Below are 27,548 nucleotides of genomic sequence, written 5' to 3' on the forward strand. Positions count from 1 at the left end.
GTTAACTGTGGCCACTAAGCTTCATGTACCACTTAAAAAGTCCCTTTGTGGTGAGGTCTAATAGGGTGATTAAACCTAAATGCTTGGCATATTTGGGGATTAACCCTCCACACCTCCACTGCTGGAGGCTGATGGTTGGGGTTAGGTGGTGGGGAGGAAGGGGGGGGAGGGAGGGAGAGGGAGGGAAGTTGGCTTCCTCCATGCAGGTTTGAGGTTAGAAGGTGGCCCTAGAAACCTTCTGCCCTGCCTGATGCGGTGGGGACTCCTTGGCCTCTACCTGGCAGGAGGTTTTGTAGGGGTTTGGCAGATTGAGGGATTCATGGAGTGGTTTAGGTTGGAAGGGATCTTAGAGGTCATCTGCTGCAACCTCCCTGCCACGGGCAGGGACACCTCCCACCAGCCCAGGCTGCCCAAACCTCATCCAGCCTGGCCTTGAACACCTCCAGGGAGGGGACAGCCACAGCCTCCCTGGGCAGCCTGTGCCAGACCCTCACCATCCTCACACTGAAGAGCTTCTTCCTCAGGGGTATCAGGACAACCAAAGGGCACAAACCCCTCCTGATCCACCACATCACCGAACAGGGATCTGCCCACACTCTGTCCCAGCAGCCTGACCTCCTTCCCAGAGCTGTGCCACGCCAGCAAACTGGGGAGAAAAGCCCCTGATGGATGCATTAAGAAACCCAAAGTCCATCACAGCCCAGCTCCACCTACAGACCATTACCTTCTGAGCTGGATCCACGTTTGCAGCTCCAGGAGCTTGCCTGGGATTTCCCTACTGCCCTCTGAGCTCATCCAGCCCAGCAGAGGCTCTTTTAGGATCCTTGCACCCTCCCAAGCACCTTTCCAGCTTGAAGCTTTTAGGGAAAGCTCTTCTCCAGGTTAAGGATCTCCACCTCCATCAGCATCCTGGTGTGTCTCTGCCTCTGTGCAGGCACAGGTGCAGCTCTGGGCCAGCTCCCCCCCCCCCGGCTCAGCAGGGATCAATACCTGATCCGTGTCCCTAATTAGGAAGCTGTGAGCTGATCGACCCAGCAAAGCCATGCAAGGCTCAAAGGGTCCTGACCAACCCCCCCAGGCCCTGCCCCAGAGCAGGGCATGCTGAAGATGCCTCCCCCCAGTGCCACAGCAGGGCTGGCAGAGTGGTTACCTGGTCAGTGCTCGGCGTGTCTGAGATGTCGTTCATGCTCCGACTCTGGGCATGGCCTGGGGGAGGCAAGAGAGAAGCTGAGAGTCCAGGAGTGGCTGAGGTTGGAAGGGGCCCCAGAGATCATCTGCTCCAACCTCCCTGCCGTGGGCAACCACCCTGTGATGAGCTGCTCAATGCAGCCCACGTGCAAGGAGAAAACGTGGAGGGAGGACTCCAGTGGAAAAAGAACAACCAGTTCTGGGCTCCCCAGTTGCAGAGGGACAGGGAACTGCTGGAGAGAGTCCAGGGCAGGCTGGGAAGCTGCTGAGGGGCCTGGAACAGCTCTGGGAGCAGCAAAGGCTGAGAGCCCTGGGGCTGAGAGCCTGCAGAAGAGCAGCCCCAGAGGGCAGCTGAGCAATGCTCAGCAAGAGCTGAAGGAGCTGTGAGGGGCAAGAGACTGGGGCCAGACTCTGCTCACTGGTGCCCAGGGCCAGGCCAAGGGGCAAGGGGCAAGGGGCACAAAGTGGCAGCCAGGAGGTTCCATGTGAAGAGGAGGAGAAAGTTGTTTGTTGTGAGGGTGCTGGAGGCCTGGAGCAGGCTGCCCAGAGAGGTTGTGGAGTCTCCTGGTGTGGAGAGCTTCCACCCCCCCCCCGGGCATTGTGCTGCTGGGCAAGCTGCTGGGGGTGCCCCTGGTGGGGCAGGGGGGTTGGGACTGGCTGAGCTCCAGAGCTCCCTTCCATCCTCTCCATGCTGGGATTTGGGGCTTATTTATTCTAGCAGGGCCTGCAAAGCAGGTGCAGTAAGTTGAAGAGCTCAGGGGTCCGAGTTGCTCTGGTATCTGTCACTCTGTGCTTACACAAACCACAGAGCATCACAGAGTGGCTTGGGTTGAAGGGACCTTCAAGATCATTCAGTTCCAACCCCTGTGCCATGGGCAGGGACACCTCCCACCAGCCCAGGTTGCTCAGTTCCCACCCAACCTGGCCTTGAACACCTCCAGGGAGGAGACATCTACAACCTCCCTGGGCAGCCCGTGCCGGGGTCTCACCACCTTCCCTGGGAAGAACTTCTTTCTAACCTCATTTTTGGCTCAGGTGGGATACCCTGACGGGGTCAACCCCTCCCCCCCTTTCATTGTCCCTTGGTTTCCGTTTGCTCCCGGCTCCCTCCGGCCCATGGCCAGCTCCCCACTCACGCAGCCGGCCGTAGCTGGCGCTCTGCCGCATCCGCAGGTCCTCGGTGGAGCGGTGGAAGGCGGCGCCGGCGGCCGGGCTCCGGACGGGGCTGCGGGCTGCGGGAGAGGAGGGGTCAGAGGAGATGCAGCTACCATGAGGAACCCTCTGGTGGTGCTGAAGGCAAAGAGGCTGAGATGAAAAGCAGCTGCCCACCACGGGCATCACCCTCCCGGCGCTGATTCGCCGGCACTTTGGTTTTCCGTCCCGCTCCACTCCCCCTTAGAGAATCACGTTAGGGGCTGGAAGGGACCTTGAAAGCTCATCCACTCCAAACCCCCCCTGCTAGAGCGGGATCACCCAGAGCAGATCACCCAGGAATGCATCCCGGTGGGTTTTGAATAGCTCCAGAGAAGGAGACTCCACAACCCCCCCGGGCAGCCTGCTCCAGGGCTCTGCCACCCTCACACTGGAAAGGATTTTTCTCCTGTTTCCATGGAACTTCCTATGCCTCAACTTCCACCCATTGCCACTTCAGAGAATCAGAGAATCAACCAGGTTGGAAAAGACCTCAGAGATCATCAGGTCCAACCTATCACCTATCCCCTAACACCTCCTGACACCCAAACCATGGCTCCAAGGGCCACATCCAAGCCTTTCTTGAACACCTCCAAGGACAGGGACTCCACCACCTCCCTGGGCAGCACATCCCAAGGGCCAATTCCTCTTTCTGGGAAGAACTTTCTCCTCACCTCCAGCCTAAATCTCCCTTGGCACAGCTTGAGACTGTGTCCTCTTGTTCTAGTGCTGGGTGCCTGGGAGAAGAGACCAACCCCCACCTGGCTACAACCTCCCTTCAGGGAGTTGGAGAGAGCAAGAAGGTCTCCCCTGAGCCTCCTCTTCTCCAGGCTAAGCAACCCCAGCTCCCTCAGCCTCTCCTCACAGGGCTGTGTCCCAGCCTTGTGCTCCAGACCCCTCCCCAGCCTTGCTGCCCTTCTCTGGACATGTTCAAGTCTCTCAATGTCCTTCTCGAACTGAGGAGCCCAGAACTGGACACAGGACTCAAGGTGTGGCCTAAGCAGTGCTGAGCACAGGGCACAAGGACTTCCCTGCTTCTGTCCTTTGCTCACTGGCAAGGAGCAACCTGCCCTAATGCAGCACTTCTCACTGCAGAAGATCCAAGCAAGGAACCTCACTGCCCCTCACCCTGCCAATGCTCTCTTTGAGGCTATCAGTGGGTTCAGAAGGGCAACTCCTGGCCCTTAGCTAGACCAAATCCTTTCCTTGGCTTTTTAACCTCTTAATTCTTCAAAGCAACCCTGCCTTGGAGCCTGCTGTAGACCTCACACTGCAGGGTATTTGTCTTGGCCACCACCAGCATGTTCCATGGGAACTTTTCTCCTCCCTAAGCTCCTCCACAGCTCCCATTTGCCACCCCCAGGTATTTAAACTGAACAACTTCATCCCAAAGATTTCCCTGTCCTCCAGGTATCTTCAGGAAACCTCTGGAATTCCACAAATTCCTCCTGAATTCCCCAAATTTCCCCTCAAGTCCATAAATTCCTCCTGAATTCCCCAAATTCCTCCTGAATTCCCCACTGGAATTCCCACTGGATATGACTCTGTCTCCAACATGCCAGCAGCATTCCAGTACAGAATCACAGAGATGAGAGCAGGTGAAAGTCCCAGCATGGCTCAGGTTGGAAGGGACCTCAGAGATCATCTCCTCCAACCTCCCCACCATGCCCAGGGACAGCTCTCAACCAGACTCAGCTGCTCAAGGACTCATCCAACCTGACCTCCAGTACCTCCAGGCAGGAGGCAGCCACAGCCTCCCTGGGCAGCCTGGGCCAGGCTCTCACCACCCTCACAATGAAGAACTTCTTCCTCAGCTCCACTCTAACCCTGCTCTGCCTCAGCTTCAAACCATTCCCCCTTGGCCTGGCTCCAGACCCCCTCAGCAAAAGTCTCTCTGCAACCTTCCTGCCGGATCCCTTGAGGTCCTGGCAGGCAGCTCTGAGGTCCCCCTGGAGCCTTCTCCTCTGCAGGCTGCACAGCCCCAGCTCCCTCAGCCTGTGCTCCCAGCAGAGCTGCTCCAGCCCTTGGAGCATCTTTGTGGCCTCCTCTGGACTTGCTCCAACATCTCTGTGTCCTTCTTATGACACAAAGTTGCTGTTGGCATAAGAAACATGAGGGACCCCTCTGCTCCTGCCAACCATCATCTTTTCCTTGGTGGCCCTCTTCACAACCTCAGAGCTTTGCCATCACCTCAGCAAGGAACTAGAAACACAGAAGATGCTCCAGTTCCCCCTGTCTGCAGGGACCAAACTCCAACATTTCCCAGTCATGCCCCATTTTTAAGGCTCTGAGCAAGAGTTAGCTCAACTACCTGGTCCTCCACCATGGTTGGTGGCTGCTTAACCATCCAGTCCTCCACCATGGTTGATGGCTGCCCAACCATCTAGTCCTCCATCATGGTTGATGGCTGCTCAGACATCTAGTCCTCCACCATGGTTGATGGCTGCTCAACCATCTAGACTCTAACCTAGTTGATGGCTACTCAGCCATCTAGATGGCTGCTCAACCATCTAGACTCTAACCTAGTTGATGGCTGCTCAGCCATCCAGTCCTCCACCATGGTTGATGGCTGCTCAGCCATCCAGTCCTCCACCATGGTTGATGGCTGCTCAGCCATCCAGTCCTCCACCATGTTTGATGGCTGCTCAGCCATCCAGTCCTCCACCATGGTTGATGGCTGCTCAGCCATCCAGTCCTCCACCATGTTTGATGGCTGCTCAGCCATCCAGTCCTCCACATGGTTGATGGCTGCTCAGCCATCCAGTCCTCCACCATGGTTGATGGCTGCTCAACCATCCAGTCCTCCACCATGGTTGATGGCTGCTCAGCCATCCAGTCCTCCACATGGTTGATGACTGCTCAGCCATTCAGTCCTCCACATGGTTGATGGCTGCTCAGCCATCCAGTCCTCCACCATGGCTGATGGCTGCTCAGCCATCCAGTCCTCCACCATGTTTGATGGCTGCTCAGCCATCCAGTCCTCCACCATGGCTGATGGCTGCTCAGCCATCCAGTCCTCCACCATGGCTGATGGTTGCTCAGCCATCCAGTCCTCCACCATGGTTGATGGCTGCTCAGCCATCTAGTCCTCCACCATGGCTGATGGCTGCTCAGCCATCCAGTCCTCCACCATGGCTGATGGCTGCTCAGCCATCTAGCCCTCCACCATGGCTGATGTCTGCATTGAAGCCTGGGAATGGTCCCCAGGGTGGGAATGTTGTTTCCTGATGACCTCTTCCGTGAGCACTTTGGGCTTGGGCGCTGCTGTCGCTGTCTCCCTGGGCTGCAGCCGGAGGCCGGCGGCAAATCCCAGGCTCCACCGAGTGACCTCTCCTTCAAGCTAAGTAAATAATCAGGCGTGGAACCAAACAAATCTCCTTTTATAATGGCTCCAAAAGAGGCAGGGTCAGCCCTGGAGCAGACTGGATTTGTCTGTAGGCTGCTCTGCCAGGAACCCCTTGGCCACGCTTGGCTGGCGCCGGTGTCCCTCACACTGTGCCATTGTCCCCTGCACCAGGACACTGCTCCTCACCCCTGCTGGGGGCCCTCACACAACAATATTGTTCCTCACACACCACCACTGGCATTGTCCCTCCCTCCATGCCATTGTCCCTCCCTCCATGCCATTGTCCCTCCCCCCATGCCATTGTCCCTCACACAGAATCACAGAATGTTAGGAGCTGGAAGGGACCTCCAGAGCTCATCCAGTCCAACCCCCCTGCCAGAGCAGGGTCACCTAGAGCAGGTCACACAGCAACTCATCCAGGCAGGTCTTCAATATCTCCAGAGAGGGATAACTCCACAACCCCCCTGGGCAGCCTTCATTGTCCCTCTCACCATGCCATTGTCTCTCACACCACTACCCTGTCCCTCACACCATGTCATAGAATCATAGAGCTGTCAGGGTTGTAAGGGACCTCATCTGCTAGATCAGCTTTCTCAGAGCCCCATCCAGCCTGGCCTTCAAATCCTCCAGGGATGAGGCTTCCACCACCTCCCTGGGCAACCTGTGCCATCTCTCACCACCCTCATGGAGAAGAACTTCTTCCTAACATCCAATCTCAATCTACCCATTTCCAGTTTTGCTCCATCCCCCCAGTCCTATCCCTCCCTGACACCCTCAGAAGTCCCTCCCCAGCTTTCTTGGAGCCCCCTGTAGATCCTGGAAGGCCACAAGAAGGTCTCCTCAGAGCCTTCTCCTCTCCAGACTGAACAGCCCCAGCTCTCTCAGTCATTCACACCATGCCACTGTCCCTCCCATAACTACACTGTGCCTCACACTGGTGTCCTTGTCCTTCACACTCCACCACTGCCCCTCACACCATGCCATTGTGCACCTCAGCAGGCTTCTATTCCATTCCATTCCATTCCATTCCATTCCATTCCATTCCATTCCATTCCATTCCATTCCATTCCATTCCATTCCATTCCATATTCTATGCTATTCTATTCTCTATTCTATTCTATTTCCAGTTCTAGGCTCCTCAGTTTAAGGACATTGAGAGACTTGAAGGTGTCCAGAGAAGGGCAATGAGGCTGGGGAGGGGTCTGGGGCACAGCCCTGTGAGGAGAGGCTGAGGGAGCTGGGGTTGCTTAGCAGGGAGAAGAGGAGGCTCAGGGGAGACCTTCTTGCTCTCTCCAACTCCCTGAAGGGAGGTTGTAGCCAGGTGGGGGTTGGTCTCTTCTTCCAGGCACCCAGCACCAGAACAAGAGGACACAGTCTCAAGCTGTGCCAGGGGAAGTTTAGGCTGGAGGTGAGGAGAAAGTCCTCCCAGGAAGAGGAATTGGCCACTGGGATGTGCTGCCCAGGGAGGTGATGGAGTCCCCAGCCCTGGAGGTGTTCAAGAGGGGATTGGACGTGGCACTTGGTGCCATGGTTTAGTCATGGGGTCTGTGGTGACAGGTTGGACTTGATGATCTTTGAGGTCTCTTCCAACCTTGGTGATCCTGTGATTCTATTCTATTCTATTCTATTCTATTCTATTCTATTCTATTCTATTCTATTCTATTCTACTCTATTCTACTCTATTCTGTTCCATTCTATTCTACTCTACTCTACTCCATTCTACTCTATTCTGTTCTACTCTATTCTGTTCTACTCTATTCCATTCCATTCCATTCCATTCCATTCCATTCCATTCCATTCCATTCCATTCCATTCCATCCCATCCCATCCCATCCCATCCCATCCCACCCTACCCTGTCTCCTTGACTCCTGGCTCCCCATGATCTCCTCCTCCTTAACGCCACCAGCAGCAGAGCTTTTCGGGGGGGGGGTGGGGGGGTGTCTTCCCCCAAAGGGTTGGGTTTCTCCCCTTCCTTCTCCTGAGCCCTCCCTGCCCTTAGGAGAGGCTGAAAGGCCGCAGCTGGGTGGGGGGTGGCCTGCCAGGGCTCACCTGTGTTGGAGGAGACGGACTTGCCGATGTCGGCCAGGGAGCGGTGGATCGGCTTCTTGGTCTGGTGCCGGTGCTTGCGCAGCAGCACGTAGCTGATCTTCTCTCGCAGCTCTGGCTTCAGCAGCCCGTCCTCAACCTGCTTCTCAATCACATCATCTGCAAGCACCCAGCCACACAATGGCTTTGGGTTGGAAGGGAGCTCAAAGCTCAGCCAGTTCCAACCCCGCTCCCCCCCGCCCCCGCCATGGGCAGGGACACCTCCCGCCAGCCCAGCTTGCTCAAAGCCTCATCCAGCCTGGCCTTGAGCACCTCCAGGGAGGAGGCAGCCACAGCCTCCCTGGGCAATCTGTTCCAGGGTCTTCCCACTCTCACTCTCAAGAATGTCTTCCTCATCTCCAGTCTCAGTCTCCCCTCTCCCAGCTCAAAGCCATTGTCCTTCATCCTCGGCCAAAGTCCCTCCCCAGTGCTCCTGGAGACCCTTCAGGTACTGGAAGGCTGCTCTGAGGTCATCCTGGAGCCTTCTCGTCTCCAGCCCCAACTCTCCCAGCCTGTCCCCATAAGGGATGTTCTCCAGCCCTCTGCTACATCAGCTACAGTTCCAACGTAAGGAGGTACTTTCTGCCTCAACCTGCCACATTTCTTCTCATGAGCACAGACTGAGTCACTGCTGTGAAGCTCAGATCCACCCAGGCAAAAAAAAACCACCAGCAGGAGGCACATGAAACGTGAGACCTGCTCCTGTTGACACCTCCCAGTGCTGTCCCGGTATGAACCCTAGGCTGCTGGGACTGATGTCACTGCAAACCCTCCCAGAAAGCTCCAGACAAAAGTCACTAAACCAAGCTGAAGGCTCACAAACCCTGTCCTGCTGGTTCTCATCCCCTGTCCTGCTGGTTCTCAACCCCTGTCCTGCTGGTTCTCATCCCCTATCCTGCTGGTTCTCAACCCCTGTCCTGCTGGTTCTCATCCCCTGTCCTGCTGGTTCTCATCCCCTATCCTGCTGGTTCTCAACCCCTGTCCTGCTGGTTCTCAACCCCTGTCCTGCTGGTTCTCAACCCCTGTCCTGCTGGTTCTCATCCGCTGTCCTGCTGGTTCTCATCCCCTGTCCTGCTGGTTCTCAACCCCTGTCCTGCTGGTTCTCATTCTCCATCCTGCTGGTTCTCATTCTCCATCCTGCTGGTTCTCATCCCCTGTCCTGCTGGTTCTCATCCCCTGTCCTGCTGGTTCTCAGTCTCCATCCTGTTGTTTCTCATCTCCTGTCCTACTGGTTCTCATCTGCTGTCCTGCTGGTTCTCAACCCCTGTCCTATAGGTTCTCATTCTCCATCCTGTTGGTTCTCATCCCCTGTCCTGCTGGTTCTCATCCCCTGTCCTGCTGGTTCTCATCCCCTGTCCTGCTGGTTCTCAGTCTCCATCCTGTTGTTTCTCATCTCCTGTCCTACTGGTTCTCATCTGCTGTCCTGCTGGTTCTCAACCCCTGTCCTATAGGTTCTCATTCTCCATCCTGTTGGTTCTCATCCCCTGTCCTGTTGGTTCTCAACCCCTGTCCTGCTGGTTCTCATCCTCCATCCTGTTGCTCCTCAACCCCTGTCCTGTCACAGGTTGGGTTTCTGTCTCCCTGTAGCAAGTCAAAGCATTTCAATCTGTCTCCAACATTTCAGGACATGGGGAAGAAAAGAAAAAAACTATCCCTCTTTAGGCAGCAGCTGGTTGGCTCCTACCTATAATTTGGGGCAAGGAGTAACCATCTAAGTCCAGGAGCACCGTCCCCGTCTGCAGACAGGTCCGCAGCTCAAACAGGCTGTGCAAGGACAGGGTGGACACGTGGGGCTTGCTCCACCTCTCTCCACCTTCTTCCACCTTTTCTTCAAACTTGATCCACCTGAAATGAGAGCAGCAGCCATGGGGAGAGGGAGAGAAGGAAGAAAGAGTTGAGGTTCCTTGTGGTGATTCCCCCTGGGAAGTCCGGATCAGCTCCACCTGCAAAGGTCTTGTTGCGGTTCAGGGTGGGGGTGGAGAAATTGAGGTTGGAGTCAGGTGGGGGTTGGGCTCTTCTGCCAAGGAACAGGGGGCAGGACAAGAGGAAATGGCCTGAAGTTGCCCCAGGGCAGGTTTAGGTTGGCCATGAGAACCAATTTCTTGCCCTTGAGGGTTGTCAAGGCCTGGCCCAGGCTGCCCAGGGCAGTGGTGGAGCCTCCATCCCTGGAGGGGTTTCAAAGCCCTGGAGATGTGGTGCTGAGGGCCATGGGTTGGTGATGCCCTGGCAGTGGTGGGTTAAAGGTTGGACTTGAGGGGGGGGGGGGAGGTGTCCCTGCCCATGGCAGAGGGGTTGGAACTGGCTGAGCCTTGAGGTCCCTTCCAGCCCTAACAATTCTATGATTCTCTGACAGGGTGTGAGGGACAGGGTAGTGGTGAGAGGGACAATGGCATGGTGAGAGGGACAGGGTAGTGGTGAGAGGGACAATGGCATGGTGAGAGGGACAGGGTAGTGGTGAGAGGGACAATGTAATGGTGAGAGGGTCAATGGCATGGTGAGAGGGACAGGGTAGTGGTGAGAGGGACAATGGCATGGTGAAAGGGACAATGGCACAGGCTGCCCAGGGGGTTGAGTAGTGTCCCTCTCTGGAGATACTCAAAACCAGCCTGGATGAGTTGCTGTGTGACCTGCTCTAGGTGACCCTGCTCTGGCAGGGGGTTGGACTGGATGAGCTCTGGAGGTCCCTTCCAAGGCAACCCATTCTGTGAGTCTATGATGTAGCAGGAGAAGGGGGTTGGAAGCAGCTGATGGCTCCCAGATGCTGCAGGGTAAGAATGAGGAGAGCCTGGGGCTGTATCAGCTGTGTTTGGGTGGGCATTAAAATGCTGCTGCCAAGAGACAATGCCAGGTGGCCCTGTTACAAAAGCAACATCTGGAGTGATTGGTTGAGTTCTGGAACCAGGAACACCTGGAGAGGGTCCAGTGGAGGCTGTGAAGATGCTGAGAGGCCTGGAGCTTGAACAGGAAGAAGCTGGGCTGAGGTTGGGCATTAGGAAGAAATTCTTCCCCAGGAGGGTGGTGAGGCTCTGGAAGAGGTTGCCCAGAGAGGCTGTAGAAGCTCCAAGCCTGGAAGTGCTCAAAGCCAGGTTGGATGAGGCTGTGAGCAAGGTGGTCCAGGTGGAGGTGTCCCTGCCCATGGCAGAGGCGTTGGAACCAGATGATTGTTAAGGTCCCTTCCAACCTAAACCATGCTGTGATTCTGTGGCACCTCTGAGGACAAAAGGCTGAGAGCCTGGAGAAGAGCAGCCCCAGAGGGGATCTGAGTGAACCCTCAGGCAGTTTGCTGATGGGACCAAAGTGGGAGAAGTGGTGACCCCCATCAGGCTGTGCTGCCCTTCAGTGAGACCTGGCCAGGCTGCAGAGCTGGGGAGAGGAACCTCATGGAGTGTAACAAGAGCAAGGGTAGAGTCCTGCCCCTGGGGAGGAAAAACCAAGAAAGCCTCAGTGGTGTCCTGGGGGGCATGGGGAAGAGTGTGGGCTGCAGGGTGAGGGAGGTTCTCCTGACCCTCTCCTCTGTCCTGGTGAGGCCACAGCTGGAGTCCTGTTTCCAGTCCTGAGTTCCCCAGTTCAAGAGGGTCAGGGAAGGTGCTGGAAAGAGGCTGGGAAGCTGCTGAGGGACCTGGAGCAGCTCTGGGAGCAGCAAAGGCTGAGAGCCCCTGGGGCTGAGAGCCTGCAGAAGAGCAGCCCCAGAGGGCAGCTGAGCAATGCTCAGCAAGAGCTAAAGGAGCTGTGGGGAGCAAGAGGCTGGGGCCAGACTCTGCTGAGTGGTGCCCAGGGACAGGCCAAGGGGCACAAAGTGGCACCCAGGAGGTTCCATGTGGAGAGAAGGAGAAAGTTGTTTGTTGTGAGGGTGCTGGAGGCCTGGAGCAGGCTGCCCAGAGAGGTTGTGGAGTCTCCTGGTTTGGAGAGCTTCCAACCCCCCCTGGGCATTGTGCTGCTGGGCAAGCTGCTGGGGGTGCCCCTGGTGGGGCAGGGGGGTTGGGACTGGCTGAGCTCCAGAGCTCCCTTCCCACCCCCAGCACGCTGGGACTGGGGGAGGCTGTGAACATTCCAGCTGGGAGCTGCACTGGGGACAAAAGAAAAAAACCAAACCCAGAAAACCCCAAAGCCCAAAAGGGCGGTGGCCATCCCTTCCAAGCTGCCCAGCCCTTGGCAGAACCCCTTTCTGCAGCCCTCCAAACAATGCTGCTTTCATCAGAGGGCAATTCAAGCTTCCCGCCGGAGCCGCCGCTAAGCTCCGCCGCTGCTCGCCCAAAGCCGCTTAGGTCGCTTTTCCTTTCCTTTCTTTCTTTCTTTCACCCCATTTTCCACCCAAAAGTGGGTTAAGGCACACACAGGGCAGCAGCTTGGGACTGGAGGCACCTTTCCAACTACCCAGGGCCAACCATCTCGTGATGCTTTCGTCAAGGCTCCAGCAAAGCCCTTTCCCCCCCACCCCCGGCTGCGCTCGGCGGCTTGGTTCCTGCTGTTTGATTCCTGCTGCTTGGTTCCTGCTGCTTGGTTCCTGCTGCTTTCCCATTTAGTTCCATTTATTGGGGATTTAGCCACAGGAAGCCTCACCAAGGAGGTGCTGAGAGGCTGAAGCTCTCCTTGCTGGAGAGTGGAAATCCCAAACATGAGATATTTCCATCCTCTGCTGGGGCTGTGCAGCCTGCAGAGGAGAAGGCTCCAGGGGGACCTCAGAGCTGCCTGCCAGGACCTGAAGGGATCCTGCAGGAAGGCTGCAGAGAGACTTTTGCTGAGGGGGTCTAGAGAGAGGCCAAGGGGGAATGGTTTGAAGCTGAGGCAGAGCAGGGTTAGAGTGGAGCTGAGGAAGAAGTTCTTCATTGTGAGGGTGGTGAGAGCCTGGCCCAGGCTGCCCAGGGAGGCTGTGGCTGCCTCCTGCCTGGAGGTACTGGAGGTCAGGTTGGATGAGTCCTTGAGCAGCTGAGTCTGGTTGAGAGCTGTCCCTGCCCATGGTGGGGAGATTGGAGTAGATGATCTCTGAGGTCCCTTCCAACGTGAGCCATTCCGAGATTCTAAGAATCACTCTAGGCTTCAGATGAACCTTCAGCTCTTGCTGAGCACTGCTCAGCTCCCCTCTGGGGCTGCTCTTCTGCAGGGTCTCAGCCCCAGGGCTCTCAGCCTTTCCTCCTCACAGAGCTGCTCCAGGCCCCTCAGCATCTTCAGAACCTTCCCTGGACTCTCCAGCAGTTCTCTGTCCCTCTGCAACTGGGGAGCCCAGAACTGGACCCAGGATTCCAGATGTGGCCTGAGCAGAAGGGGCAGGAGAACCTCTATGACCCTGCTGGCCACACTCTTCTTCATGCCCTCCAGGACACCACTGAGGCTTTCCTGGCCAGTAGGGCACATTGGTGGCTCCTGGGCAACTTGTCCTCCAGCACTCCCAGCTCCTTCTCTTTGGAACTGTTTCCCAGCAGATCACTGCTCACCTGCTGCTGGTCTTTATTGCTCCTCAGGGGCAGGACCCTGCCCTTGCCCTGGTTGCACTCCATGAGGTGTTTCTCCCCCAGCTCTCAGCCTGCCCAGGGCTCATTGGATGCCAGCACAGCCTGAAGAGTGTCAGCCACTCCTCCCAGCTTGGCACCATCAGCAAACTGGCTGAGGGTCCTCTCTGTTCCTTCCTTCAGTTCATTGATGCAGACTAAGAGTGGACCCAGTCCTGACCCTGGGAATGAAACTGCAGGACCCAGTTCTGCTCTCTTCCCATTGCCAGACTTGAAAATCCTGGATGTGCTGCTGCAATGAAGGGCCCTGAGATGCCATCAGCATCCCCAAATCCCTACCCAAAGCTCCTCCAAAATGCCCCAACTCTACTGGTTGGGAGCAGGCTGCCCAGGAAGGCTGTGGCTGCTCCCTCCTTGGAGGTGCTCAAAGCCAGGTTGGATGAGCCCTTGAGCAGCCTGGGGTGGTGGGAGGTGTCCCTGCCCATGGCAGGGGCTTGGAACTGGATGATCCTTGAGGTCCCTTCCAACCCAACCCATCCTGTGAATCCATGACCAGAACTAAGTTTCACCCCAAGCCTGCTGCTTGGGCAGAAGATCTGAGTGGATCTTTGTCCTCTCTTGGCCAGGTTGGGAAGCTGAGCTGAGAGCTTCCCTTGCAGAAGACCCCCAGGAAGGGTTTGCATGGCAGCAGGGGTTGTGATGCTCATCTTTTGCAGGGGGTTGGCCTCCTGATGGTTTGGCTCTGTTGGCAGAAACGACTCCAAGCCCCTTCCAACCCAAAGTGCTCCATGATTCTATGATCTTTGCCCGCCACACTGTTGTCTCAACCATCTCCCCCCCTCCTCACCTGGCTGACTCTTTCCACTCCATCTCCTCCCCATCGTGCTGCAGTGTGTCCATCTCTGTGAAGAGTGTGGGGTTGGGAGGTTCATCATCCTCCCCCAGGATGTAGCGGAGACGTTCAGCAGCTGGGGACACTGCCAGGGGAGGGCAAACAAGAGGTTAACCATTGGCTGCAGAGGAGCTGATCCCCACACCATTCCCACATGGAAAGCCCCAGGAGGTTAAAGAAGGATGAGGCACTGGAGAGCGGAGTGGAGGCCGATCCAGAGGCGGGACTCCATGTAGTCGATGCCATTGCCTCTGGAAGGGAGGACAGGCAAAGGGCCACAGAGTCTTTGAGGTTGGGAAACACTTCCAAGAAGGGTCTAGAAGGGGCAGCTAGGAGCTTGGGGAGACAAAAGGAGTTGACAGAACATGAGCCAGCAGTGTGCCCAGGTGGCCACCAATGGCATCCTGGCCTGCATCAGGAACAGTGTGGCCAGCAGGAGCAGGGAAGTCCTTGTGCCCTGTGCTCAGCACTGCTGAGGCCACACCTGGAGTCCTGTGTCCAGTTCTGGGCTCCTCAGTTCCAGAAGGACATTGAGAGACTTGAAGGTGTCCAGAGAAGGGCAGCAAGGCTGGGGAGGGGTCTGGAGCACAGCCCTGTGAGGAGAGGCTGAGGGAGCTGGGGTTGCTTAGCCTGGAGAAGAGGAGGCTCAGGGGAGACCTTGCTCTCTCCAACTCTCTGAAGGGAGGTTGTAGCCAGGTGGGGGTTGGTCTCTTCTCCCAGGCACCCAGCAGCAGAACAAGAGGACACAGTCTCAAACTGTGCCAGGGGAGGTTTAGGCTGGAGGTGAGGAGAAAGTTCTTCCCAGGAAGAGGAATTGGCCACTGGGATGTGCTGCCCAGGGAGGAGGTGGAGCCCCCATCCCTGGAGGTGTTCAAGAGGGGATTGGACGTGGCCCTTGGAGCCATGGTTTAGCTGTCAGGAGGTGTTAGGTGATAGGCAATAGGTTGGACTTGATGATCCCTGAGGTCTTTTCCAACCTGGGTGATGCTGTGGCTCTGTGATTCTGTGTGAGTGGAGAAACAAAGTCAGCCTGTCCCAAAATCCCTGTGCACAGAGGTGTGGGATGCTGATGGGAAGGATGAATGGAGGAAACCCCAGGAGAGGAACCCATAGTTCCAAGCTGGGTGTCAAGGAATGTGACAACTCCAAGATAGAATGCAACAAAATTCCCTCCCAGGAGCATCAGAGGATCACAGAATTGTTTGTGTTGGGAAAGCTCTCTGAGCTCACCCAGCCCCACATCAACCCAGCACCACCATGGCCACCAACCCATGGCCCCAGTGCCATGGCCACAGGGTTCAGGAACACCTCCAGGGATGGGGACTCCACCACCTCTCTGGGCAGCCTTTGCCAATCCCTGACCACTCCTGCAAAGAAAATTTTCCTCATCTCCAACCTAACCTTCCCCTGGCACCGTTTCAGGCCATTTCCTCTTGTTCCTCTTCTGAGGGAGAAGAGCCCAACCCCTACCCTACTCCAGACTCCTTTCAGGGAGCTGTACAGAGCCAGGAGGTCTCTCCTCAGCCTCCTTCTCCTCTCCAAACCAAACTCCTAACAGAGCAGGAGTGAATTCAGCTTGGAAAGATATCCTTGTGAGCAGACCCCCTCCTGTTCCCAGACCTGGGAATCAGGAAACTCGGGGGACAGAGTACCCAGAAAAGGAGGTGATTGGATTGCAACCTGAAGGATCACTTGAGAGAGGGGTCAAGGAAAAGTCAAACCCTGAGGAGCATGAAGTGAGCACAGGTTTGGGGGTTTAGGAGGTGAAAATGGCCACAACAGCCCCAAAACGCTGCCAGCAGGGTGCTCCCAGCTTGTGCTGTAGCCAAACCCCAGGTCTGTGGGCAAGCAGAAGGAAAAGTGGGAATATTGGGTCCCCCCCCCAAAGAAAGCAGAGGGCTGGGGAAGCATAGGATGTCCCTTGCCCTGAGGGCTGAGCCTGCTTAGCCGCCTAAGCCCTTTAAGCCCCACCAGCGGGACTAAAGCCCTGTTGTCAAGTCCTCCTCCCACCTCCATAAGCTTCATTATTATGATTATTAATATTCCTGTTAATTTTAGCGCTGGGCTCGGCGCCTGGAGGGCCTCGGGGCTCTTTAAGCCCAAGTGCCGCTGGCGCAAGAGGGGATGAAACGGCGGCGACGCCGCCGGCAGCTGCCCCTCGGCTGCGCCGCTCTCTGCTTGGCTCTCAAGCCCACATTTGCCTTGCACGGCTCCCAGATTTCCCGCAAAACCCCCTCCCCCCACCCCAGTTTCCTTCCACTCCCCCCAAATTACCTTCCTCTCCCCCCAAATTTCCTTTAACCCCCCCAAATTTCCTTCACCTCTCTCAATTTCCTTCACCTCTCTCAATTTCCTTCACCTCCCCCCAAATTTCTTTCCACTGCCCCCAAATTCCCTTCACCCCTCTCAATTTCCTTCCAACCCCCCAATTGCCTTCTAAGCCCCCCAATTTCCTTCCACTGCCCCCCAATTTCCTTCCACTGCCCCCAAATTTTCTTCACCCCCCCCAAATTCCTTTCAATCCCCCCAGTGTCCTTCCACTCATCCAAAATTACCTTCCACTCCCCCCAAATTTCCTTTAACCTCCCCAGTTTCCTTCCCCTCCCCCCAAATTTCCTTCCCCCCCCTTCCAACACTCCCAAATTTCCTGCACCTCCTCTCATAGTTCCTGCAAACCTCCTCCCAAATTTCTTGCCCCTCCTCCCAAATTCCCTCTACCTCCCCCCAGATTCCCTGCAAACTCCCCCAGATTTCTTCCAGGACTCCCAAATTTCCTGCACCTCCTCTCAGATTCCCTACAGAGGCCACAGATTTCTTCCAGGACTCCCAAATCTCCTGCACCTCCTCCCACATTCCCTACAGAGGCCACAGATTTCTTCCAGGACTCCCAAATTTCCTTCACCTCCTCTCAGAGTTCCTGCACCTCCTCCCACATTTCCTGCACCTCCCCCCAGATTCCCTACAAAGGCCCCAGATTTCTTCCAGCACTCCCAAATCTCCTGCACCTCCTCCTAAAATCCCTACAAAGCTCCCAGATTTCTTCCAACACTCCCAAAGTTCCTGCACCTCCTCTCAGATTTCCTGCATCTCCTCTCAGATTTCCTGCACCTCCTCCCACATTTCCTACAAAGGCCCCAAATTTCTTCCAACATTCCCAAATCTCCTGCACCTCCTCCTAAAATCCCTACAAAGCTCCCAGATTTCCTCCAACACTCCCAAAGTTCCTGCATCTCCTCTCAGATTTCCTCCAACACTCCCAAAGTTCCTGCATCTCCTCTCAGATTTCCTCCAACACTCCCAAAGTTCCTGCACCTCCTCTCAGATTTCCTGCATCTCCTCCCAGATTTCCTGTACCTCCCCCTAAATTCCCTGCAAAGGCCACAATTTTCTTCCAGGACTCCCAAATTGCCTTCCCCTCCTCTCAGAGTTCCTGCATCTCCTCCCACATTTCCTGCACCTCCTCCCAAATTCCCTGCAAACTCCCCCAGATTTCTTCCAACACTCCCAAACTTCCTGCACCTCCTCTCAGAGCTCCTGCATCTCCTCCCAGATTTCCTGCATCTCCTCCCAGATTTCCTGCACCTCCTCCCAAATTTCCTGCACCTCCTCCCAGATTTCCTGCACCTCCTCCCAAATTTCCCACAAAGGCCCCAAATTCCTTCCAGCACTCCTGAATTTCCTGCACCTCCTCCCAAAATTCCCTTCAACTTCCCAACTTGCCTGCAAAGGCAGAGAGCTGCACAGCAGGAAAAAGAAACAAAGGCAATGAGCTGGAGATGTCCCTCGTGGATGGAGGGCTTTAGCTCTTTGCTGTTTGTGGGCTGGGGGTGGATGGCTCAGAGCTTGGCACCGCCTCGGCTTGGTGGTTGCTGCCCCCTGCCCAGCTCTGCTCAAACCCCCGCCTTGGCAGCTGGAGAATTGGGGTCCCACCTGCACAAGGCTCTCCCCAGCTTGGGGTGCTGGGGTTGGGACAGGTTTGAGGCACTGCAGGTCACCAAAGCTTGTAAAGAGCTCTTCTTAGGGCTGCTTGCTGCTCGCTGACCCGAGCGGAGCACTGCTTGCTGAATCAACAGGGCTGGGGCTCGGCCACTTAGCTTCACCTCAGGAGGTTTGTCCTCCTGGAGGACCCTTTCGTGCCAGGCAGAGCAGCCAGGCCAGCCCAGCATCTGCCTGCAGCCCAGCATCTGCCTGCAGCCCAGCATCTGCCTGCAGCCCAGCATCTGCCTGCAGCTCAGAACCAGCCTGCAGCCCAGAACCAGCCTGCAGCCCAGAACCAGCCTGCAGCTCAGAACCAGCCTGCAGCCCAGCATCTCCCTGCAGCTCAGAACCAGCCTGCAGCCCAGCATCTCCCTGCAGCTCAAGAACCAGCCTGCAGCCCAGCATCTCCCTGCAGCTCAAGAACCAGCCTGCAGCCCAGAACCAGCCTGCAGCTCAAGAACCAGCCTGCAGCCCAGAACCAGCCTGCAGCCCAGAACCAGCCTGCAGCCCAGCATCACCCTGCAGCTCAGAACCAGCCTGCAGCCCAGCATCTCCCTGCAGCTCAAGAACCAGCCTGCAGCCCAGCATCTCCCTGCAGCTCAGTACCAGCCTGCAGCCCAGCATCTCCCTGCAGCCCAGCATCTCCCTGCAGCCCAGCTCTCAGTGTTTTGGGTTTATTCTCCTGGAAATTTGCTCCAGGACCTGAAATGAGTGCTGGGAAGCAGCAAGGATTCACCTGCCAGATGCATGGAACAAGGCTTGGCAGCACTGGGGAATGCAAGAGTGAAGCTGCTGGCCCCAATCTCCCCCAGACTGCAGCTAGTTCTTGAAGGGCACAGTTCAGTGAGTGCCCAGAGCATAGAATCACTGAATTGTCAGGGTTGGAAGGGAGCTCAAGGCTCAGCCAGCCCCAACCCCCCTGCCACGGCCAGGGACACCTCACACCACAGCAGGTTGCTCACAGCCACATCCAGCCTGGCTGCAAACACCTCCAGGCAGGAGGCTTCCACCACCTCCCTGGACAACCTGTGCCAGGCTCTCACCACCCTCCTGGGGAACAACTTCTTCCTCACAGCCAATCTCAATCTCCCCACTTCTACTTTTGCTCCATCCCCCCCCAAGTCCTATCCCTCCCTCACACCCTCAAAAGTCCCTCCCCAGCTTTCTTGGAGCCCCCTGCAGATCCTGGAAGGCCACAGGGAGGTCTCCTCAGAGCCTTCTCTTCTCCAGCCTGCACAACCCCAGCTCCCTCAGTCTGTCCTCAGAGCAGAGCAGCTCCAGCCCTCTGCTCCTCCTCGTGGCCCTGCTCTGGACACCTTCCAGCACCTCCAGATCCTTCCTGGCACAGAGGCTCCAGAGCTGGCCCCAGAGCTGCAGCTGTGGTCTCAGCAGAGTGGAGCAGAGGGGCAGAATCCCCTCCCTGGCCCTGCTGGCCACACTTCTCTTGCTGCAGCCCAGGCTCTGCTTGGCTCTCTGGGCTGCAAGTGCTGACTGCTGGCTCCTGTTGAGCTTCTCCTCCCCCAGCACCCCCAGGTCCTTTTCTTCAGGGCTGCTCTGCAGCCAGTCCCTACCCAGCCTGTATCAGTGCCTGGGATTGCCCTGAGCCAGCTGCAGGACCTTCCATCTGGTCTTGATGAACCTCCTGAAGTTGTCCTGGGCCCAGCTCTGCAGCCTGTCCAGGTCCCTCTGGATAGATCCCTTCCCTCCAGCTGTCAGCTGCACCACACACAACCCTGCTGAGGGTGCACTCAATGCCACTGTCCATGTGGCCAACAAAGATGTTAACCAAGCCTGGTCCCAGGACTGATCCCTGAGGGACTCCACTTGTCCCTGGCCTCCGCTTGGCCATGGACCCATTGGCAGCCACCCTTTGGGTGCAGCCATCAAGCCAGTTCTGTATCCACTGTTGGGTTCCTTCCATGGAACCCATCCTGCACCAGGATGGAGACCAGCAGATCTGGACCTTCCTGAACCACCTTTTCCCATGGGAAAAGGCTCCCAGCTGCAATTCCTGTCTTACATCCATCACCCCTCCACTGACTCCAGCCATGGTGGATCTGCATGGAGCTCAGCACTAACACTGCTGCAGTGATACTGGCCCCAAACCCCCAAATTGCAGCTGTTTCTTGGAGGACACACTTCAGTTGCTACCCAGAGCAGACCTGGACCTTCCTGAACCTCCTTTTCCCATGGGAAAAGACTGGCAGCTGCAATTCCTATCTTACATCCCTCACCCCTCCAGTGACTCCAGCCATGCTGGATCTGAATGGAGCTCACAGCTGTGGAATGGGCTCAGCACTAACACTGGGGATGGATTGGACCATTTTAGGCACACAAGAACCTACATTTCTGGACTGGACAGGATAGGAGGAGACTGGATGGGGTGCTTGGTGCCATGGTTTAGTTGATCAGATGGTGTTGGGTGATAGGTTGGACTTGATGATCTCAAAGGTCTCTTCCAACCTGGTTAATTCTATTCTACTCTTAAAGGATGGAGCAGTCCCACCTCACTGAGCCCTCCTTTAACCTGAGGTGCACAGAGCCCTTCACACCCCAGCTTTGACCTCTCCCAGGGACACTTTTCCAACCCAAACCCCCAGCTCTGGCCTCAGGCACCATCACCAAGGTGCTGAAACAGGGGACATGGGGACTCGTCGGTGCCCGGGGTTCCCAGGCTGGCTGGGCAGCAGGAGGAAGACTTAGTGAAGGCTCCAGCACATTAACCATCTGCTGCTGGGCTCCTTTGGAATCTGGAGCAGCTTTTCCCTGGCATTTCATGGCTCAGAAGGGTCTCTCTCTTCCCCCCAGAAATAGAAGAATCTGAGGTGCCCATCCCAAGGGATGAGATCCTCCATCCTTGCTCCTATCCCACAGGATGAGATCACAGTATCACCAAGGTTGGAAGAGACCTCGAAGATCATCAAGTCCAAGATGTTCCATGCACCCCCAAGGTCTGGACACTTTTCTCCTTCTAGGTATCATCTTTTCTGCTCCCCCACTGCTGGGGAGCAGCAGAAGCTGCTATGCTTTACAGATGGCATTGGCCGTGAAGGGACCTTCCAAGGTCATCTCAGCAGGGACACCTCCCCCCAGAACAGGCAGCCCAGGGCCACAGCAAGTCTGCCCTTGAATGTCTCCAGGCACAGGGCCTCCACCCCACCCCCTGGACAACCTGCTCCAGGGTCTCACCAGCCTCACTGTGCAGAACTTCCTCCTGATGTCCAGCCTCAACTTGCCCTGCTCCTGTTTCAAACCACTGTCCCTCATCCTGGCACTCCCAGCCCTTGTCCAAAGTCCCTCCCCAGCTCTCCTGGAGCCCCTGCAGGTACTGGAAGTCAGCTCTAAGCTCTCCCTGGAGTTTCAATCCATTTCCCCTCACCCTCAATCTGTTCCACTGAGACACTGGCACAGGTTGCCCAGGGAGGTGGTGGAAGCCTCATCCCTGGAGGTTTTGAAGGCCAGGCTGGAGGTGGCTGTGAGCAACCTGCTGTGGTGTGAGGTGTCCCTGGCCATGGCAGGGGGGTTGGAGCTGGCTGAGCCTTGAGGTCCCTTCCAACCCTAACAATTCTGTGATGCTATGATTCTATGCTCTGGGCACTCACTGAACTGTGCCCTCCAAGAGCTAGCTGCAATCTGGGGGAGTTTGGGGCCAGCAGCTTCACTCTTGCATTCCCCAGCGCTGCCAAGCCTCGTTCCATGCATCTTGCCAGTGAATCCCTAGATGTGGCTCTGCGCAACCTGCCCACCCCCACCCCCCATGGCAGGGGGGCTGGAGCTGGTTGATCCTTGAGGTCCCTTCCAACCCTAACAATTCTGTGATTCTAGCCCCACAGGCCCTTCTGCTCAGCCCCTCCCCAGCTTTCCTGTATCCCTTCAGATATCAAAATTCCCCTTCCCCTGTTCCCCCCCCCCGCGTTTAAACTTTTGGGGTGAGTTTGAGCGCCCACTCCCCTCCCCCAATCCCACCCAGCCTCCCAAGCTGTTTTGACAAGGCAAACAACCACCACAAAACCCCAAACTCCAAGGCAGCCTTTCCCTCCCTTCCCCCTCCCTCCCTCCCCCCTGCCTCCAGGGAAGGGAAGCAAAGAGCCTTACCTGGAACCGGTTCCATTTTCTCCCCCATTTCTTTCGCCCGGACTCAAACCAAAAGCAAAACCCCACAAGCCACCAAACTTCCTCCTTTATCCACTCCAGCTTGTTAAACTCCCCAGGCTTAAGGAGCAGATTATAGAGAATATAAAGCACTTTCCTCTGCCTTTGGCTCCCATGACGGGAAGTTACCAAATCAAGCGGGACGCAGCCTCGCAGAGGTGAGCTGAGCGCTTTGGGGGGCAAGGAGTGAGCCACAAGCAAGGAGGGAGGGAGGGAGGGAGGGAAGGAGGGAGGGAGGGAGGAACAGCTTGGAGGACAAAGCTCCAAAGCTTAGAGCTTATTTTAGGCAGGGGTTTGGTTTGGGTTTGGTTTGGTTTGTTTCCCACCCAGAGTGAGGTGAGAAACTTCCCCTCCAAGCACAGGGCAGAGAGATTTTTATAGGGGGGAGAGGAAAAGAAATCCCACACTGAAATGAGGGAGGTTTCCCAGGGGGTTGGGGTGGAGTGGGGGTGGGGTTGCCACTCCCTACCCCCTCCAAACCCAGCCCAGGGGGGGCATTTGATGCCTGTGGAAAGAGGGGCTGTGGTCCCCCACCGCTTGCTCCACCATCAAAGGCATGAAGGAGCTGGGAGGGAAGCACAGCAAATGCCTCTCCCCCCGTGGCAAGGAGGAAAACACAACTGGAAAAGTTCTCCTTGGGTAGGGAGAAGCAAAGCTGAGCCCCTCTGGGCCCTCTGCTGAGCTCTGCTGTGGTCTTGCTCCACGTAAAGCCGAGGGCAAACATTTTGGGGGGGGCAGGAGGGGAGTGGGGGGGAGGTGGAACAAGCCCCAAACCCCAAGAGAGGGCCAGCTCCTCCGCTGGGTAAAATGTTAATCTCTGTTAAGGAGATTTAAGCAGGGGAGGCAAAGCCTCGGGCAAAAGCCTGACGGGAACAAGGTGTGACCCTGCTGCACCCCGAGCTCCTTCTTAGCAGCCTCCCAAGGACCACCTCCTAAGGGCAAGGACCACCTCCCCAGGGCAGGGACAGCCTCCCCAGGGCAGGGACAGCCTCCCAAGTGCTACATCCCAAGACCAAGGACCACCTCCCAAGGGGAAAGACAATCTCCTAAAAGCAAGGACAGCCTCCCAAGGGCAGGGACAGTCTTCCCAGTGCTACATCCCAAGACCAAGGACCACCTCCCAAGGGGAAAGACAATCTCCTAAGAGCAAGGACAGCCTCCCCAGTGCTACATCCCAAGGGCAAGGACCACCTCCCAAGGGTAAAAGACAACCTCCTAAGAGAAAGGACAAGCTGCCAAAGAAATGGCCACCTCCCAAGGGCAAAGACAACCTCCTAAGGGCAAAGACCACCTGCCAAGAGCAACGATAACCTCCCAAGGGTAAAGGCAACTTTCTAAGGGCAAGAACCACCTCCCGAGAGCGAGGAGAAACTCTTTCTAGCCCACCCGTCACCTGAGCAGCCTCCAACCCCATTCCACACCCTCTGCCCGGCTCTCCAAGACATCCATTGGGAAAACAAGAAGCCTGGGAAGCCCAGATTCAACCACCAGACCGAGCAAGCTGGGCGGTGGTGGGGGTGGGGTGGAACGGGGGCGGGATGGAACCGGGGCGGGGGGGGGTGCGGATTTACTCCTGGATTAAAGGCGGCTGCAAACCCTCCCCTGCTTTCCGAGGCAGCCCGAGGGTGACTCACTGGTCCTGCTGGCGTTGTCGTTGCCGCTCTCGTAGCAGCCGTGGCCGCCGTCGTCGGTGTCGGAGCGCTCCTGGCGCTCGTAGTGCCTCTCGCTCTCGCTCCTGTCCCGGCTGGAGGCTGATCTCCGCCGGCGCCGTTTCCTCCGGTAGCCTCGGGGCACCGGCACCCCGATGTAGATGGAGTGGTAATCTGGGGGTCGGGGGTGGGGGGAGCGGGAAAAAAGCTTTAGAGAGAGACCTTGGGGAGTGTAAAAGAAAAGCCAGGGAGATACATGGCCTCTTCCCAGCAGGCTGAAAGCAGCACCAGGAGTTGGGCGGTTGGTTTTCCCGAGGGATGTGCCGAGCGGAGCGCCAGGAGTTGCCTCAAGCAGGAGTGGCTGTCTGGGGCACCTCTGAGGGTTTGCTCACCTTCCTCATCGTCGTATCTCCTCCTGGAGCTGCTGAGGCCCCTCTCGCTCATCCCATCCTCATCCTCCAGCATGGTCCCGCTGCTTGGAGAGGGCTGAGCCGCGGGGAGGAGAGAAGAGAGAGATTTTAAAGGGTGCTGGGCAGGGGAACGGCCTCTGTGCACAACCCCTGGGTGCTCCCCGCTACGGGAATCCTACACGTGTGGCCCTGGGGAAAACACAGAGTCCTTCCCGCGTGGAGTGAGGGCGCTCCTGGGAGCTGGGACCTTCCCTGTGGATGCTCCAGGGACCTTCCAGCACCTCTTGTGTCTCGCCGACCCCAGTTAGCTCTCAGCCCTGCCCCTGCTCCACCTCCCCTCTCCCCACATCTGACAAAATCCGGATCAATCCCCGCGGGGTTCCAGCCCTGCTCTCCTGTTTCTGCTGCTCGAAGGGAGGCACCAGTGAAGCATAAGAGATTCTGACAGAGATCTTCCAGCACCATTCCAGACAGGAGTCCAATCAGCAGGGGTTGCTCCCTGGATATAAGCCCCCCTTCAATCTGGGGGGGGACCTGCCCAGATCAAAGGCGATTTGCAGTTTGGTTTCCCCCACCTCCCAAGCCCAGATTTCAAACCTCATCCAGATACCTTCCTCCAGACCTGCTGTTTTACTCCCCATAGGAGCTCCTTTGGATTTTGCCAGGGCTGTTAATTAATCTCCTAATTATCTGACCTCCAGTGATTGCCTTTCACACTTGACTTGGAGGGGAGAATGGTTACAAGCCGTGGCAGCTGGGTCGATGCCTCCCAAAGTCACTTTGAGAGGCAGCCTCTCCACGGCCCCGCTCCAGCTGCTGCCACCCATGGCAGTATCACCAGGCAGCCCTTTCAGGGCTGAAAACCTCTCACTTCAAGCCAAACCAATTCAAAACACAAAGCCAACAAGGGAGGTGCACCTAAAGAGCTGGGAGGGTTTCAGGGCTGCCCAGGTTGGGTCTGGTGAGAGGTTGAGTTATTGACCCATTTCCCCCCAGGGCCAAGCCTGAAACAGGCTGCAGCCTAAACCCAGCTGCTGCTTGAGGACATTCCTTGATTTAACAGATTTGGGATTATTTTTTGGGCCACATTCTCTTCACACTGACCAACTCTAGCCCAACGTGGGCTCCAGCTTTAACCCAGCTGCTGTTTGAGGACATTCCTTGATTTGGGCTAATGTTTGGGCCACATTCTCTTCACACTGACCACCCCCAGCCCAAAATAGGCTCTAGCCTTAAACTAGCTGCTGTTTGAGGACATTCCTTGATTTGGGCTAATGTTTGGATCATTTTCTCTTCACACTGACCATCCCCAGCCCAAAATAGGCTCTAGCCTAAACCCAGCTGCTGTTTGAGGACATTCCTTGATTTGGGCTAATGTTTGGACCACATTCTCTTCACACTGAGCATCTCCAGCCCAATATAGTCTCCAGCCTTAAACCAGTTGCTGTTGGAGGACATTCCTTGATTTAATGTATTTGGGATTAGTTTTGGACCACACCAGCTGGACACTTTTGGTACAGGTTCAGGAATGGATTCATTTTAGCAGCAAACACCTCTGGATGGACAATTTGTGCCCCCCCCCAAACTGGGCAAATTAAGGGATGACATCAATCAGCCTGATCTGGTGTGAGGTGTCCCTGCCCATGGCAGGGGGGTGGTGTGGAACTGGATGATCTTTGAGGTCCCTTCCAACCCTGACAAGTCTGTGGATCACAAAACTTTGGCTTCCTGGGAATAACCTTTTAGGGTTAATTCTGAGGATTTTAAGGGGGAGACAAGCAGTGAAATCCTCACCCAGCTGCAGGCAGAGATAGTTCTGCTCTTAAAACAAGCTTCTAACAGGTGAAGGGTCACAAACCCTCCCATGAGCTTCAGCTCTAGGTCAGGGTCTCCAGATGCTGGATGGAGACAGACAACCTTCCAGCTGGGTTTATACTGGGATGAAATAAGCCTTTTTTGGGTGCCAGCTCTCAGTGTTTGGGGTTTATTTGCTCCAGGACCTAAAATGAGTGCTGGGAAGCAGCAAGGATTCACTTGCAAGATGCATGGAACAAGGCTTGGAATGCAAGAGTGAAGCTGCTGGCCCCAAACTCCCCCAGACTGCAGCTAGTTCTTGGAGGGCACAGTTCAGTGAGTGCCCAGAGCATAGAATCATAGAATCACAGAATTGTTAGGGCTGTAAGGGAGCTCAAGGCTCAGCCAGCTCCAACCCCCTGCCATGGGCAGAGACACCTCTCCCCTCAGCAGGTTGCTCAGAGCCACATCCAGCCTGGCCGCAAACACCTCCAGGGATGAGGCTTCCACCACCCCCCTGGGCAACCTGTGCCAGTATCTCCCAACCCTCATGGTGAAGAACTTCTTCCTAACATCCAATCTGAAGCTACCCACTTCTATTTTTGCTCCATCCCCCCCAGCCCTATCGCTCCCTGACACCCTAAGGAGTATTTAGCTCGGTGAGGACAGCTCTGCTGGGCAGCAAACCCCCAGCTGATAAAGCCACCACAAAGCTCCACCGCTAGATGAAAGCTCCTGCTTGCTGCTGGCTGATTTATGAAGCATCCAGCCTGGGATTGTTTGGATTCCTCTTTCCCTGCCCTCTAAATTATCATTTTTGTTACACACAAGGACTTTTCCCTCCCCAGAACCCTGCACACAAACAGACACAGACCAGGGCTGCCAGCAAACACAGCTTCAGGCACAGGAGACACAAGAGGAGCAGACCACTGTTAGTTTTGTCCCACTACCCGCTCCCAGTTCCACCAAAAAACCCCAAAACAACCCCAAACCCAATTTTTCTGAACCAACTCACCTTGAACTCCCCCCAAAATGGCTCAGCAATGGGAGGTGGAGCAAAGTCAACAGCGCCAGTGGGTGCGGGAGCCCAGATTGCCTTGAGACAAAGCTGCTCTTGCAACCATCCTATCGATGCCCTCTGCCAAATGCCTCTGCAGCTCCCAGGGGGAAATGTATTTTGGGCAATGCTCATTGACTTTGGGAGGAGAAAGGCATCATGGGATGCCAACAGAGCTCCAGAGAGGATGGGGCACAGAGAGCTGGGCCTGAGCAGTGATGAGCTCCAGACAGCAGAGCACCAGAGAGGATGAAGCAGTGGAGCAGTGGAGAGCTGGTCTTGAGCAGTGATGGGCTCTAGATATCAGAGCTCCAGAGAGGATGGAGCAGTGCAGCAGTGGAGAGCTGGTCTTGAGCAG

The 27,548-nt window shown here is 56.3% G+C and overlaps 1 protein-coding gene across 1 annotated transcript in view; it reads right to left on the reverse strand.

The window, feature by feature from the left end:
• Nucleotides 1-27,215, reverse strand: part of SLC4A5 (solute carrier family 4 member 5) — a 53,204-nt gene extending 25,989 nt beyond the window's left edge. Inside the window, exons 1-8 of the mRNA XM_054175298.1 lie at nucleotides 27,149-27,215; nucleotides 24,322-24,415; nucleotides 23,915-24,103; nucleotides 14,106-14,235; nucleotides 9,496-9,656; nucleotides 7,776-7,931; nucleotides 2,325-2,420; nucleotides 1,151-1,206 (exon numbers count right to left, since the gene is read on the reverse strand). Coding sequence (XP_054031273.1) covers nucleotides 1,151-1,206; nucleotides 2,325-2,420; nucleotides 7,776-7,931; nucleotides 9,496-9,656; nucleotides 14,106-14,235; nucleotides 23,915-24,103; nucleotides 24,322-24,394 — 861 coding nt within the window. The 5' untranslated portion in view covers nucleotides 24,395-24,415; nucleotides 27,149-27,215. The remainder of the gene's footprint in view (nucleotides 1-1,150; nucleotides 1,207-2,324; nucleotides 2,421-7,775; nucleotides 7,932-9,495; nucleotides 9,657-14,105; nucleotides 14,236-23,914; nucleotides 24,104-24,321; nucleotides 24,416-27,148) is intronic.
• Between the last annotated feature and the right edge of the window lie 333 nt (nucleotides 27,216-27,548).

This window comes from Dryobates pubescens, chromosome 31 (genome assembly GCF_014839835.1).
Source record: "Dryobates pubescens isolate bDryPub1 chromosome 31, bDryPub1.pri, whole genome shotgun sequence".
NCBI classification, from domain to species: Eukaryota; Metazoa; Chordata; class Aves; order Piciformes; family Picidae; genus Dryobates; species Dryobates pubescens.